The sequence below is a fragment of the Pelophylax lessonae genome, assembly GCF_965119305.1.
Source record: "Pelophylax lessonae genome assembly, chromosome: 5".
Taxonomy (NCBI): Eukaryota; Metazoa; Chordata; class Amphibia; order Anura; family Ranidae; genus Pelophylax; species Pelophylax lessonae.
In genome coordinates, this window is record NC_138772.1 from 107582970 (window position 1) to 107598578 (window position 15609).

The following is a 15609-nucleotide window of genomic DNA, read 5'->3' on the forward strand; positions in this document are numbered from 1 at the left end:
GCAATTGTCAGTTAAAGTCACGCAGTGCCAAATTGAAAAAAGTGGCCGGGTCATTAAGGGGGAAAATCCTCCGGTCCAGAAGTGGTTAACCCAGCCTCCTCTCTTACCCTAAAGGACCCTTACTCCAATAAATATTTTCTCCACACCAGAGGCCGTGTTCCTTTTTTGTCCTCCTCTTAAGCACCAAATTGTGTGTATTCTTACCTTAGACAATGTGTCCACGACGAAGGCAATGATTCCCGGAAGACGTGGTGACTCTCCTGTAGTAACAAGCTATTAGCGGGGTGGAGAAGGGCAATGGATGAGGTAGCCATTAAGAGCTTAGCCTGGCCATTGGCAAGGAAAAAGCAACAGACAGCCTAATAACCTAGCTATTATCAGGTGGCCTTTAAGCGCCCTAAACCCATGCAGCAGCATCTTCTGGATTCTGGTGTGATCGTAGGGACTCGTTCACACAGAACCCAGCTTTGAAATTGTGCGACTTCACCTGAACTCGCACAATTTTAAAGCCGCATTTCAAATTTACTTCAGGGGCGACTTAATAGACATCTGTGCTGGTTATTGCACCAATGTCTATTGAAGTCGCCCCCGAAGTCCCTAAAAGTAGTGCAGGATCTACTTTTGGAAATTGGTGCGGCACCGCAAAGTCGGTGTCGCACCGATTGGGACACTCCCTTTGCCAGCAAGAGGCTGCTATTTGACATGCGATTTGACCTGTCAAATCGCGCTGATGTGAACAGAGGTTTAACCACACCAACAAATTAATTTCATTATTTGGACTCCAGGTGTTCATGCTACTGACTCCAATTCACTTTTGTTGAAGTAATTAGCCTATGGGTTCACTTACTTTTTCCTTCAGCACTGTAAATGATTAATGGGTGTATTTGATTAAGACACGATAAATTTGAGTTGTTCGTGTGTTATCAGCTTAAGCACACTGTGTTGGTCTATTGTAACTTGGATGAGGATCAGATCACATTTTATGGCAAATTACTGCAGAAAAACAGTTAACTCCAAGGGGTTCACATACTTTTTCTTTCCACTGTATATCTAAATATAAAAATAACTACTATGCTTTCCTTTTAGGCATAGAGTCAAGTTTGAGAATTATTCCAGGCATGTTGTAGTTTTACAGTAAAATTTGTCCAGCTTGGAACAGTATAACTGTGTATATACCATACCTGGCTGATCCATCTGGAAGCTGGAAATCACTGAATTAGTCACCACCACTCCAGTGATCTTCATTAGCTTCCGGGTGCAGCTCTGCACAAGGCTCCATTCAGAGAATGCTTTACATTTTCTGAATGCATGCAAAGTACTCACTGATTGGACGAGGTGGAGAGCCCCATCACTGCCCCTCTGCCTCTCCACCTCGTTCATTATCTGCCAAAATTCAGAAAATGTAAAGCATTCTTTGAATGGCGCACATAATCAGTGGTTGACCTCCTGTGTTGAGAATGCATCAGGGTGGACATTTAGCACGGGACCCAGAAGTTAATGGAGATCATTGGAGTAGTGGTGTCTAATTCAGTGATTTCAAGCTTCCAGAGGGATCAGCCACGTATGGTACGTACCGTCAAATAACAAACAAAAATTACCAGCTCACTTACCAGCCAGTCTGCAACAAATCAAATTGTCCTATCTAACAGTTCACGTTTAAAACAAGGGGTTTAGTTTGCAAAAAATTTATATATACAGTATATGCGCAGGCTGCAGAGGCCGCATCATGGCAACCCAGCGTACTGCTGTCCTAACTCTTAATTTTGGGAGTCTCCTGTATTGGAGCACATATATAATAATGGATAGATTAAGGGCAGGTATGCTTGGAGGGAGCCCACCCCTCCTTAAAGGGGAGTTCCGGCCTATTTTGCAACTTTAGTGATTCCTGGAGTGCTCGCTATGCTGATCAACAATTGGGCATTTTTAAATTTTTTCAGGGGTCTCTTACCTTATTTTCAGGGCATTTTTGATTGTACTTCCTCCTTCTCCCCTCTCTGTGGCCACGGCCACCGACATCACTTCCGCCTTTGCATTGCATCCTGGGAGCTGTTTGTCATCACTCCCAGGAGGCTGGAATCAGGAAGAACTGCCAGAACACTCCCTTGAATCAGGAAGAAGGACACAGCAGATTACACTGCGGCTTCAGATGCCCACATCCAAGATGGCCGTGCCCAGACAGCGTTTTTAAAAGTAAGATTTTGACTAAAATCCAATACTGTACACCTTGTAAGTATGAGAATAGCGGGTTTTGTAAAGGGCAATGGATTAGTATTATAGGGGTATTTTTAGTTAAAAAAGGTATTTGAGGCAAGAACTCCGCTTTAAAGGTATAGGGACGCATTGGACACCCAGCAACAGCACAATGGCAGCGAAGGTATTGAGTGTGACCCCCTCACCAATTCACCAACAGTACAAATGGCAACCACCCCGACCTACAACTAGCCTTTGCTCTTAATTATCCATTATTATATATGTGCTCCAACTTGGGAGACTATCAGCATTATAGAGTTAAGAGCTGCAGTACATTGGGGTGCTGAGACACAGCCGCTGCAGCTTATGCATATATTTGCAAATGTCGCAAACTAAACCTGTTGTTTTTAAAGTGAACTGTTAGACAGGGTCAATTTGGTTTGCTGCAGACTGGCTGGTAAGTGAGCTGGGAATGGTATATACTGCACATAGATACATTGGTCCAAGCTGGATGTAAAAATACACTATATTTGTTCTTTAAAGCCTAACTCTGTGCACCAGAAAGAAAATACCCTTGTGTTGGGTTTCCCTGCACTGCAAATGTTAAATGCTCATTAAATTTAGTCTTCCTCCATGCTTTTTTTTCCCCCTAAATCCCCTTCTCTAAGCCTATGTTTTTATACTGTATGCGCATTCCCAACCTGCACAGAAACGCATTGCTCTTTAGCAGACGTGCGGTGGTGCCATTAGGGTTTAATCAAGGGGAACGTACAGCGGATTGACGGCTCTGAGCCTAATTAAATGATACACTTAAAGAGGAAGTAAACTTCCCTCTATAACTTTTATCCATAGATAAGCCTATAATAAGGCTTACCTATAGGTACTCTAAATATCTCCTAAACATGCACCGTTTAGGAGATATTTACTTTACATGCAGCCAGTGACATCCCTGGTGCATGCACTCTGAAGGAACTTTGGCGACTCCACCTTATAAGAGTTATATACATAGAGTCCCCTTTTAAAGTTTTCTTTGCTTTAGCTGTATTCTCATGAGAAATTAGAAGATAAGATGTACTTCTAGGCATACAGTGGGGAAAATAATTATTTGATCCGCTGCAGATTTTGTACGTTTGCCCACTTACAAAGAAATTAAGGGTCTATCATTTTTATCATAGGTGTATTTTAAATGAGAGAGACAGAATATCAACCAAAATACAGAAAAAGCACATGATACAAAAGTTATAAATTGAATTGCAGTTCAGTGAGAAAAATAAGTATTTGATCCCCAAGCAAAACATGACTTAGTACTTGGTGGAGAAACCCTTGTTGGCAATCACAAAGGTAAGAGGTTTCTTGTAGTTGGTTACCAGGTTTGCACACATCTCAGGAGGGATTTTGGTCCACTCTTCTTTACAGATCTTCTCTAAATCCTTAAAGTAAAACTTCACTCTTGCAATCAACTTTGACTATTTTGAAACTTTATGCAGCTAGCATTAGTAAATAGATAGGAAAGTATATTATATTTACTTGTTTTTTAACCACCTAAGGACCAGGCCTTTTTCTGACACTTGTTTACAAGTTAAAATCAGTATTTTTGCTAGAAAATTACTTAGAACCCCCAAACATTATATATTCCACCGCCGTGGATTGCAGGGCGCTTCAGTTTGCCTCCTGTTCCGAACTCCTCCTACTTTTACGTGTGAGACACACCTTTTAAATTTGTTTGTTCCACCGCCGAGGATTGCAGGGCGCTTCAGTTTGCCTCCTGTTCCGAACTCCTCCTACTTTTACTCCTCTTCCTCATCCTCCCTTTTGGGTACAAAAAATTGTAATCAGGGCCTAGTCTGTGTTTGTACGTGTGAGATACACCATTTTATATACTTTTTTTCTATTCCGCTATTCAATATACACCCTTTTGGGGTGAAAAAAATTAAATTGCGGCATAGTCTGTATCGGTACATGTGAGATACACCTTTTAAATTTGTTTGCTCCAGATAGTAAAGTATATTATCTTGTTTAGATAGTAAAGTATATTATATTTACTTGTTTTTTAACCACCTAAGGACCAAGCCTTTTTCTGACACTTGTTTACAATAGTTAAAATCAGTATTTTTGCTAGAAAATTACCTAGAACCCCCAAACATTATATATATATTTTTAGCAGAGACCTTAGAGAATAAAATAAAGATCATTGCCATACTTTATTCACACCGTATTTGCGCTGCGGTCTTACAAAAGCAATTCTTTTGGAAAAAATACACTTTTTGAATTAAAAAAATAAGAAAACAGTAACGTTAGCCCAATTTTTTATTTTTTCCTACAATGATACCTAACATATCATACCTCACGTGACATACCTCATGTCATAACAGATACCTCACGTGTGGTTTGAACACATGTGGGTGCGAGTTTAGTATGCGTTCGCTTTTGCGCGCCAGCTCGGAGGGACGGGGTGCTTTAAATTTTTTTTATCATTTAATTTACGTTTATATATTTTATTTTTACACCGTCACTTTAAAAAAAAATTTTGATCACTTTTATTCCTATTACAAGGAATGTAAACATCCCTTGTAATAGAAATAAGCAGGTCCTCTTTAATGTGAGATTTGGGGTCAAAAAGACCTTAAAGCGGAGTTCCACCCAGGGGATACTTTTTTAAAAAAAAATACCCCCGGGACAGTCAGGGCTAGTGCATTCCACAATGGCTAGCCTCTGATCTGTCCCGGGTTGCACTTACCTTTTAGGAGAAATACTTACCTTGAAAAAGTATTCTCCAGCGCTGCCATCTCAGGTGTGGGCAGCTTGAAGCCAGCGAGATCCTCTTTAGCGTCCTCTCCCTTCTTCTTCGGTCCAAGAATGCGCCTTCGCCGGCCCCGCCGTCACTTCCGGTGCGCGCGCGTCATCCCTCCACAGCTTCTGGGCATGCCCAGAAGCTGTTTAGAAGGGAATGACGCGCGCGCCGGAACAGACGTCGGGGCCGGTGAAGGCGCAATGATTCCTGGGAGCGATGACGTTCAGCTCCCAGGAATCATTGCAAAAGCCAGGAAGTGACGAATCGCCGTGGCCGCCGAGGGGAGGAAGAAGGAAGTAAGGTGAGTATATTTTCTCTACAAGGTAAGTAAAAAAAAAAAAAAATTGCGATTATCCATTTGTTTTTCAGGTGACCCGGAGCGAGAAGATGGAGGTAAGTATAAAATTAGGGTGGAACTCCACTTTAAGATCTCACATCTACACTTAAAAACCAAAAAAACAAAAAAGTCATTTTCTTTCTGCAAAAAAAAAAAACGGGCCCTTTAAGGATGTTGGGAGGGAGCGACGTATTACGTATTAGCGACGGCTCCGTAAAACAACCAGGAAGCAGCGGGGGGGGGCACCTCTCCCTTTGCTCATAAAAGTGATCCCGCAGTGAATCTGCTGCTGGGGCCACTTTTATGTCCAAGCCGTCTATAGAAATACTGGGGTTGTGGCAGCTATCTGCTGCCATAACCCCGGTATTTACCTTCAAAGTACCAAGGCAAAACTGCGGCGGGCGGTCCGTAAGTGGTTACAAGTTTTTTTTACATTTCTTTATTCACTTCCTGGTATCCAGGCCTAGGCAAATGATGTCAAACATAGCAGGAGTCTTCAGGAGGGGTTTTCTCAGCTAAGCACACCCTCCTGCCTGTATGCCTGAGCTATGGGCAGATGGATTCCAGGAAGTAATTGCTACATGAATCATTTGCCCTTATTCAAGATGGCCACAGCCAGAAATGCTAGGGGGCAGAGGCGTAACTAGAACCTTCAGGGCCCCGGTGCAAGAAACCATGAAGGGCCCCCCGGACCCCTGGTCGGGGCCCTTCCCTTCAAGCCTGAGGCTCTTCCATCTGATCCTGAGGCCCTTTAACCCCATTGCGGGGCCCTTTATTACGGTCCTGCAGCAGGACCCTTTCACAAGTTCTGCAGTGGGGCCCCTTCCAGCCATTTAGGGGCCTCCCCACAGTGGTGGAATGCCAGGGCCTGGTTTAAAGTGTGACCTTTGCGATCCTGAAAGTTCACCCACTGGTGTCAGTAGTTTTTATTTTTTGGTATTTTAATTGTAGTATTTTTTTTATCATTTTATTTTATTTTTTTTACTGTGTCACTGACTAGGACTCTGTCTATTCAGAAAAGGAAGGAGCTGGTAAATTACATATTTACTGACCCCTTCCTGGTTCTCTATTGTGGCACATCCCCTGCAGCAGCCGGCAGGAGAGGGGAGGGAGCACAGTGGGGAGGGGGGGGATCAGGGGGCACACAGGGGCCCAGGGACAGCATAACACAAGTGAACTGGATAGGAGGAGTGGCATACAGCATACAGAGGAACCAATTTCCTCTATTTTCCTCCTGCAGCTACAGGAGTAAAAGGGAGGACAGTGATTTCTCTACATGCTGCCCCCGCCATCCCTCCTATGCAGGTGAACAGGGGAGCCGCACAGGCCCCCTGGAGCATGGGGCCCGGTTGCAGTTGCAACCCCTGCAACCCCTATAGTTACGCCCCTGCTAGGGGGTGTTTTTCTAAGTGAAATCTCAGCAAAAAAAAGCATGGAGACATGGATAAATAGGGGAGTTTGCTCTGATCATTAAAAATAAATAAAATAGCGCTTTTGGTTTGTGGTGCTCAGATGCAGTGTAGTTCCGCTTCATTCTTGGCTGTCGCTTGGCAACTCAAAGTTTCAGCTCTCTCTATACATTTTCTGTAGGATTGAGGATAATGCATAATGTTTCTACCTCCGTGCTTGATTGTAGGGATGGTGTTCTTAGGGTCATAGTCAGCATTTTATTTCCTCCAAACACGGCGAGTCGAGTTCATGCCAAATAACTCAATTTTGGTCTCATCTGACCACCGCACTTTCTCCCAATCCTTCTCTGAATTATTTAGATGTTCATTGGCAAACTTCAGAGACCAAAATTGAACTCTTTGGCATTAACTCGTCTGGAGGAAGAGAAAAATGCTGACTATGACCCTAAGAACACCATCCCTACAGTTAAAGCGGAGTTCCACCCTAAAATTATACTTACCTCCATCTTCTTGCTCCGGGTCATCTGAAAAACAAATGGATAATCGCAATTTATTTATTTATTTTTTTACTTACTTTGTTTAGAAGAAAATATACTTACCTTACTTCCTCTTCCTCCCCTCGGCGGCCACGGCGATTCCTCACTTCCTGGCTTGCAATGATTCCTGGGAGCTGAACGTCAGTTCCGGTGCAGGCGCCGTCATACCTTGCTAAACAGCTTCTGGGCATGGTGATCACCACCGCTCTTCCCCGATCGTCGGGGAATCGAGTGTGGAGATCCGCCCGCTTGTGTAAACACAAGCGGGCAGATCTCCTAAGTGACAGGCAGGGTCAGATTGCAGGGTTCAGCCTAGCTGAACCTGCGATCTGTCCCTGTGTCACTCAGTCACCTCCCCCCACACACGTCAGTAAGCACCAGGCATACATTAACCCCTCACTCTCCAATAAAATTAACCCCTTCCCTGCCAGTGTCATTTTTACAGTAACAGTGCATATTTATATTTTGTAGTAATGTCACTGGTACAAAAGTGTCAAAAATGTCAGTCAAGGGTCCGATCTGTCCGCCGCAATGTCGCAGTCCCGCAAAAAAAAAAATCACAGATCGCCGCCATTACTCGTTAAAAAAAAACCCACCAAAAATGACAGAAATCTTTCCCTTAGTTAGTAAACGCAATAACTTTTGCGCAAACCAATCAAAATACGCTTATTGTAATTTTTTTTACCAAAAATATGTAGCAGAAAACAAATTGGCCTAAAATGATAAAAATTTTTGATTGTTTCATTTTTTGGGGGGGAATTTCATATAAAAGAAGTGTGAAAATATTATTTTTCAAAACTGTCGCTCATTTTTTGTTTATAGTGCAAAAAGTAAAAATCACACAGGTGATCAAATACCACCAAAAGAAAGCTCTGTTTGTGGGGAAAAAAGGACGTAAATTTCGTTTGGGTACGGCGTTGCATGACTGCGCGATTGTCAGTTAAATTTGCACAGTGCCAAATCGCAAAAAGTGGCCTGGACGTAAGACAGCAAAATCCTCCGGTGGTAAAGTGGTTAAACAACTCTTCCTCCAACCCAGCTATGCCAGTGTCAGATATGGCCGGACCAATCATGTACCCGGAGCTGCCCGCTCTGACATCAGACGGCACACCCCTGTACACAGAGCCCCGCCCCGTACACTCATCTATATGCATTGAGCTCCTCCCCGTTCATAAAGTTCCTCCCCACAAACTTTCCTCGCCCATCCCATCCTGGCGCCTTTTCCGCGCTCTGACATTGGCTGACACACCCCTCTACACACAGCTCCTCCCCCTCATATCCCTTCCCGGTGTCTGTTCCCCGCTCTATGACATTGGCTGACACACCCCTCTACACACAGCCCCTCCCCCTCATTTCCCTTCCTGGCGCCTTTTCCCCGCTCTGTGCTGTTTGTTTATAGGACAGCCTCTCAGGGCGCCGCCCACTTCCCGGAACATACCATAGCTACATCAGGGGAGTCCTATCCAACGTGACACTGATGTAGCATTCTTTATGACCATTTTCTGACATAAGCTGACTACTCTGCACCCACTGAACAATCAGATCTTTTCTTCTAGAGCTCAGAGCCGTCATTCCGCCGTACTTTCCCCTCGATACAGACTCCTGCCTCCCCCCAGACCTCCGCCTCCCCCTGTCCTGGGATGGTAGGTGCCGCGGCGCGCTCTCCGCATCTTGGTGACCGTGTGGAGCCGGGCCTGACCCCTCATTGATTCCCGCCGGAAAGTGTCCTCTCGGGGGACATGTGTCAGTGAGCGGAGCCCGGGCGGCGCAGAGACCTCGGAGCGGCCCGTCACCTCACCGGCCGCCGCCATGGCGGACAGCGACATGAAAGTTCCGGAGGACATGTTCAAAGATGTGAAGTTCTATCTGGTGGGGGACCTGGACCCTCAGGTGAGGCGGAGGAGGGGACACCGGGGGGCTGCGCTTTAGGGCCGGAGCTCCAGCAGTGTGCGGCCCTGCTACTGTCCGGGGGTGGAGAAGTCTCCGGCCTGTGGTGTGTGGGCCGTGCTGGGATTTGTAGTTCTTCTGATGTCCGCAGGGGGCCGCCAGAGGAGTGGACGGGCTCAGCGACCCGAGTATGTGAAGGGCTCCTACTGCTAAATAGTGATCCCGGGGTTAGTCGGAGCCGGATGGCGCAGACAGAGCACTTCCTGCCAAATAGTGAGCCTAACATGGGGAGGAGGAGGGGGATCACCAACACTGGGTGTCCTGACTACCACCCTCTGATCACCAACACTGGGTGTCCTGACTACCACCCTCTACCCTCTGATCACCAACACTGGGTGTCCTGACTACCACTCACCCTCTGATCACCAACACTGGGTGTCCTGACTACCACCCTCTACCCTCTTATAACCACCCTCTACCCTCTTATAACCAACACTGGGTGTCCTGACTACCACCCTCTACCCTCTGATCACCAACACTGGGTGTCCTGACTACCACCCTCTACCCTCTGATCACCAACACTGGGTGTCCTGACTACCACCCTCTACCCTCTGATCACCAACACTGGGTGTCCTGACTACCACCCTCTGATCACCAACACTGGGTGTCCTGACTACCACCCACCCTCTGATCACCAACACTGGGTGTCCTGACTACCACCCTCCCTCTGATCACCAACACTGGGTGTTCTGAGTACCACCCTCTACCCTCTGATCACCAACACTGGGTGTTCTGAGTACCACCCTCTGATCACCAACACTGGGTGTTCTGAGTACCACCCTCTGATCACCAACACTGGGTGTTCTGAGTACCACCCTCTGATCACCAACACTGGGTGTTCTGAGTACCACCCTCTACCCTCTGATCACCAACACTGGGTGTCCTGACTACCACCCACCCTCTGATCACCAACACTGGGTGTCCTGACTACCACCCACCCTCTGATCACCAACACTGGGTGTCCTGACTACCACCCTCCCTCTGATCACCAACACTGGGTGTTCTGAGTACCACCCTCTACCCTCTGATCACCAACACTGGGTGTTCTGAGTACCACCCTCTACCCTCTGATCACCAACACTGGGTGTTCTGAGTACCACCCTCTGATCACCAACACTGGGTGTTCTGAGTACCACCCTCTGATCACCAACACTGGGTGTTCTGAGTACCACCCTCTGATCACCAACACTGGGTGTTCTGAGTACCACCCTCTACCCTCTGATCACCAACACTGGGTGTCCTGACTACCACCCACCCTCTGATCACCAACACTGGGTGTCCTGACTACCACCCACCCTCTGATCACCAACACTGGGTGTCCTGACTACCACCCTCCCTCTGATCACCAACACTGGGTGTTCTGAGTACCACCCTCTACCCTCTGATCACCAACACTGGGTGTTCTGAGTACCACCCTCTGATCACCAACACTGGGTGTTCTGAGTACCACCCTCTGATCACCAACACTGGGTGTTCTGAGTACCACCCTCTGATCACCAACACTGGGTGTTCTGAGTACCACCCTCTACCCTCTGATCACCAACACTGGGTGTCCTGACTACCACCCTCCCTCTGATCACCAACACTGGGTGTTCTGAGTACCACCCACCCTCTGATCACCAACACTGGGTGTCCTGACTACCACCCACCCTCTGATCACCCCTGACATCTATGTACAATGAGGCCTCACATGCCTGTCTGATCATCATGGGGTGATGGCAGAGGAGCTTACCATCTAATGTATAGAACACATTGTACAGGTGGGGGGTCTGATTTAGCGTTCTATCGGTGACGTCGCTATGACATCATGTAGGTGTGACCCGCAACTGACCTCTAGGCCGGCTTTAGGGGTTTGTTCACCCCGGGTAAGTTCACACGTATGCAATTGCAGACATCACATGTGATTCACTCGTCATGCCTGTTCACATCACATGTGATGTCTGAGCAGTGCAAATTTATCCATACAGTTTGTATGGCTGAAATCGTATCGCTCTCTGATCAATATGATGCAGGACACTTTTTTTGTCCACACTGAAATCAGGTCGGATAGGAGTTCAGGTCGGATAGGAGTTCAGGTCGGATATGAGTTCAGGTCGGATAGGCGCTCAGACCAGGGCGATCCGATTTCAGTTCGCACTGCGTTCTACGAACTGATCTAGGGGTGACATTAACTTTATATTGACACCTGCAGCGGTCTGTAGAGAGCAATGTGAACTGCTTGCGAGTCAGATGAGATTTGGAAACCCGCACAGGAATCACCGTGGTTCCTATATCAGTGTGAACCAAGCCAAAAGGCATGTTCTGTGCTTCTATTTCTTGCACTGCACATGAATCACTTCCCTTGCCAGACACTCAGGGTGCAAATTGTTAATATCACCCCAAACGTGTTGCAAATGCAGTCCCTAAACTGCAGTATGATGTGGTTTTGATGCAACACGACTTGAAGTAGCGCTACTTTCTCCTTGTTCCAGTACATTTGGCAGCCCATTGAAATAAATGGGTTGCCAAAATGAGAACTTATGGGATCATCGTTCTTTGGCTGATTATGACAGGTACCTGATCCCACTTCCTGTCAGATGTGCTGCAACAATCTGAGCCAGAAGTTCGGCCCCCCTCCTTCCCCCTGAAGTCTTCTGGGTTGCATCACAGGTCCCTCAAGACTACGGGCCATTCACAAGGTGCAGTGCGACTCGCACTTGTGCAGTAGGAAACAGGCTATGAAGCTGCAAGGCTTCACTGCCGGTTTCCCTTACTTGAGGGGCCAACGCCTGCACCTGAAGCCAATTAAAGAATCGGTTAGGGTGAGGACATTGCTGGATCCCTGGACAGGTAAGTGCCGGTTCACACTACCGCAGCACAACTTCGGGGGCGACCTGTGAAGTCGCGTGCACCACGACTTCGGCGTGACTTGCACGAAACTTCATATAATGAATGTCAAGGCAAGTCGCTCCGAGGTCGCCCCGAAGTAGTACAGGAACTATTTTCTGAGTCGCTCCTATTAGAACGGTTCCCGTAGCACTCCATGGACCGCGACTTGTCAGGCTGACCATTTTCCTGACAAGTTGCGGTAGTGTGAATGGGCACTAAGTGTCCTTTCCCCTAGTTTGTGGACACGATAACTTTTCCGTAAACCAATAAAAATACACTTATTGGGATTTTTTTTTTTTTTTTAACCAAAAATATGTAGCAAAATACAAATTGGCCTAAAAGGATGAAACATTTAGATTTTTAATTTTTTTGGATATTGTATAGCAGAAAGTGGAAAAAAAGGGGAAAAAAAGGACATCCATTTTATTAGGGTAGAGTCGCATGACCGCGCAATTGTCAGTTAAAGTAATGCAGCGCCGAGAACTATTTTCATAATCAATTAGTTGGCCTGCATACAGAATGCAATATTTGTTTACATGTCAGGAAATACGGTGAAGCACAGTACACCATCCATACATGTCAGTAAGTGCCTGAGAACCTGTGAATGTGTCATGCCTCATGAGACATGTAGTTCTGGGCAGGAAGTGGTTAAGACAGGTGTGTTTTTTTTTTTTTTTTTTTTTTTTTTTTTTTAACCTTGCTATAGTGCACACTATACTATACTTTGTAGCTTGTTATGGGGACACTCTGGAGGCAGGAAGAGCCAGAAGCGTCAGCGGGGGACCCTAGAAGAGGAGAATCAGGGCTGCTCTGTGCAAAACCATTACACGGAGCACGTAAGTATAACGACGGACCTTCAGATCTCTTTGCCGGAAGTGAACTCCCGTGCGCATGCACTGGAGTGACATCATCGTGGCTCCAGCCACTCGCAGCGCCGGAGCCGCCGAACCCGGAAGAGACGCCAAGAGAACATGTCAGCTCCCTCAGCGCTGTCCGGGCGACCGTGTCAGGGCTTCGTTTTAAGGTAAGTATTTCATAATGAGCTAGTATGCTAGCTCATTATGCCTTTGTCCTGCAGGTTTATTTATTTTTGTTGTTGTTGTGATGATACAACCGCTTAAAGACTAAGTCCCCGTTCACACTGGGGCGACCTGTGAGGCGACCAGGTCGCCTCGTAGGTCGCCTTCCATAGGGAAGCTGCGGACCCATTCTAATAGGAGCGACACAAGTCGCTCCGACTTAGAAAAAGGGTCCGGAGCTTCTTTGGGGCGACCCGGAGAGACCGTCATAGACTTCAATGTTATGAAGTCCGTGCCGGCCGATGCGAGGTCGCGGCACGCTGCTCGCACCGCGACCTTGGAGGTCGCCCCGGGAAGTCGGATCGCCCCAGTGTGAACGGGGCCTAAGCCTTTTTCTGACAATTGCTGCTTACAAGTTAGGGCTCTTTCACACGGACGTTCCGTATATCACCCCATCCGTTTGCAGGTAATATACAGACATAATGCTTGTCAATGGGATTGCGGATGTCAGCGGATGACCATCCGCTGACATCCGATTTTCTTCCTTTCATTTCAGTTCTGTTCTGTTTTTTGGAACGGAACAGAACCTTATTTTTCCTCCATTAAAAAAACGGAACGGATAAAAAATCAGATGTCAGTGGTGTCATCCGCTAACATTCGCAATCCCCATAGACATACATTATGTCCGTATATCATCCGCAAACGGATGGGATGATATGCGGACATACGGAGCGGATGACGCAAATGTCATCCGTGTCCGCAAAAAAAAAAAAAGTGCCGCAGCGGAGATGAAAAACTGAGCGGCCGTGTGAAAGAGCCCTTAAAATCAGTATTTTTTGCTAGAAAATTACTTGGAACCCCCAAACATAATAAAAATATATATATAATTTTTTTTAGCAGAGACCCTAGAGAATAAAATGGCGATCTTTTATGTCACACTGTATTTTAGGGCTGCCACGACGCATCGACGTAGTCGACTACAAAAAATCGTCGACGTGCGGAAAAAGCGTCGACGCATGACGTCACACGCCGCCGGCCGCCGCGCCGCTTGAAGCATTGCCGGCCGGGTGAAATTCCTCCGTCGGAGACGAGAGGTGAGCGCTGACCGTCTCCAGCACCCCTGTACTCCCTGTACTGCCACAGCTTCTGCCGCAACACATTTGCCATCCTCCCCGATCACCCAGCTGCGGCGCTACACCGCCTTGTAATGGCCTGTACTAGGTGGGAGGGCTTACTGGGAGGGGGGCTTACTAAGTGGTCTGTACAGTACAGACCACTTAGTAAGCCCCCCTCCCAGTACAGACCCCCCAGTAAGCCCTCCCACCCAGTACAGACCACTTAGTAAGCCTCCCCCCTCCCAGTGCAGACCCCTCAGTAAGCCCTGTACTACGTGGGAGGGCTTACTGAGGGGTCTGAACTGGGAGGTGGGCTTACTAAGGGGTCTGTACTGGGTGGGAGGGCTTACTGGGGGGGCTTACTAAGGGGTCTGTACTAGGTTGGAGGGCTTACTGAGGGGTCTGTACTAGTGTACTGGGAGGGGGGCTTACTAAGTTGTCTGTACAGTACAGACCACTTAGTAAGCCCCCCTTCCAGTACAGACCCCTTAGTAAGCCCCCCCTCCCAGTGAAGACCCCTCAGTAAGCCCTCCCACCCAGTACATACTGTACTAGGTGGGAGGGCTTACTGAGGGGTCTGGACTGGGAGGGGGGCTTACTAAGTGGTCTGTACTGGGTGGGAGGGCTTACTGAGGGGTCTTCACTGGGAGGGGGGCTTACTAAGTGGTCTGTACTGGGTGGGAGGGCTTACTGAGGGGTCTTCACTGGGAGGGGGGCTTACTAAGTGGTCTGTACTGGGTGGGAGGGCTTACTGAGGGGTCTGTACTGGGAGGGGGGTTTAGTAAGTGGTATGTACTAGGTGGGAGGGCTTACTGAGGGGTCTGAACTGGGAGGGGGGCTTACTAAGGGGTCTGTACTAGGTGGGAGGGCTTACTGTGGGGGTCTGTACTGGGAGGGGGGCTTACTGAGGGGTCTGTAGTGGGAGGGGGGCTTACTGAGGGGTCTGTATTAATTACAGGATTAGCTAATCAAAAAAACACTAAATTAAGCAAAAAAAATTAAATAAAAATAATCGTTAGATTAGTCGACTAATCGTAAAAATAATCGATAATTAGTCGACAGACAAATTAATCGTTAGTTGCAGCCCTACTGTATTTGCACAGAAGTCTTTCAAATGCAGTTTTTTGGGGAAAAAATACACTTTAAAGAATATTAAAAAACTAAACCGTAAATTTAGCCCATTTTTTGTATAATGTAAAAGATGTTACACCGAGAATCGCAAGAGAATCGTGATCTTTATTCTAAACAGAAATTGTGATTCTCATTTTAGCCCGAATCGTGCAGCTCTACCTTTTTTAGTTATACTTTGAACGCCAACTCAGAAAAACGAAGGCAGCCCATACATTGTTTGTTTTTCTCTCCTTTTCAACCAGAAGGTTAAACAAAAAATGCCTTGA

General features: G+C 46.9%; 1 protein-coding gene across 1 annotated transcript in view; it reads left to right on the forward strand.

The window, feature by feature from the left end:
- Positions 1-8908: 8908 nt before the first annotated feature.
- The window catches only part of PAXIP1 (PAX interacting protein 1), a gene marked incomplete at its 3' end in the record, with an annotated part of 68941 nt that continues 62240 nt past the window's right edge, over positions 8909-15609 (forward strand). The window contains exon 1 of the mRNA XM_082258900.1: positions 8909-9153. Coding sequence (XP_082115026.1) covers positions 9073-9153 — 81 coding nt within the window. The 5' untranslated portion in view covers positions 8909-9072. The remainder of the gene's footprint in view (positions 9154-15609) is intronic.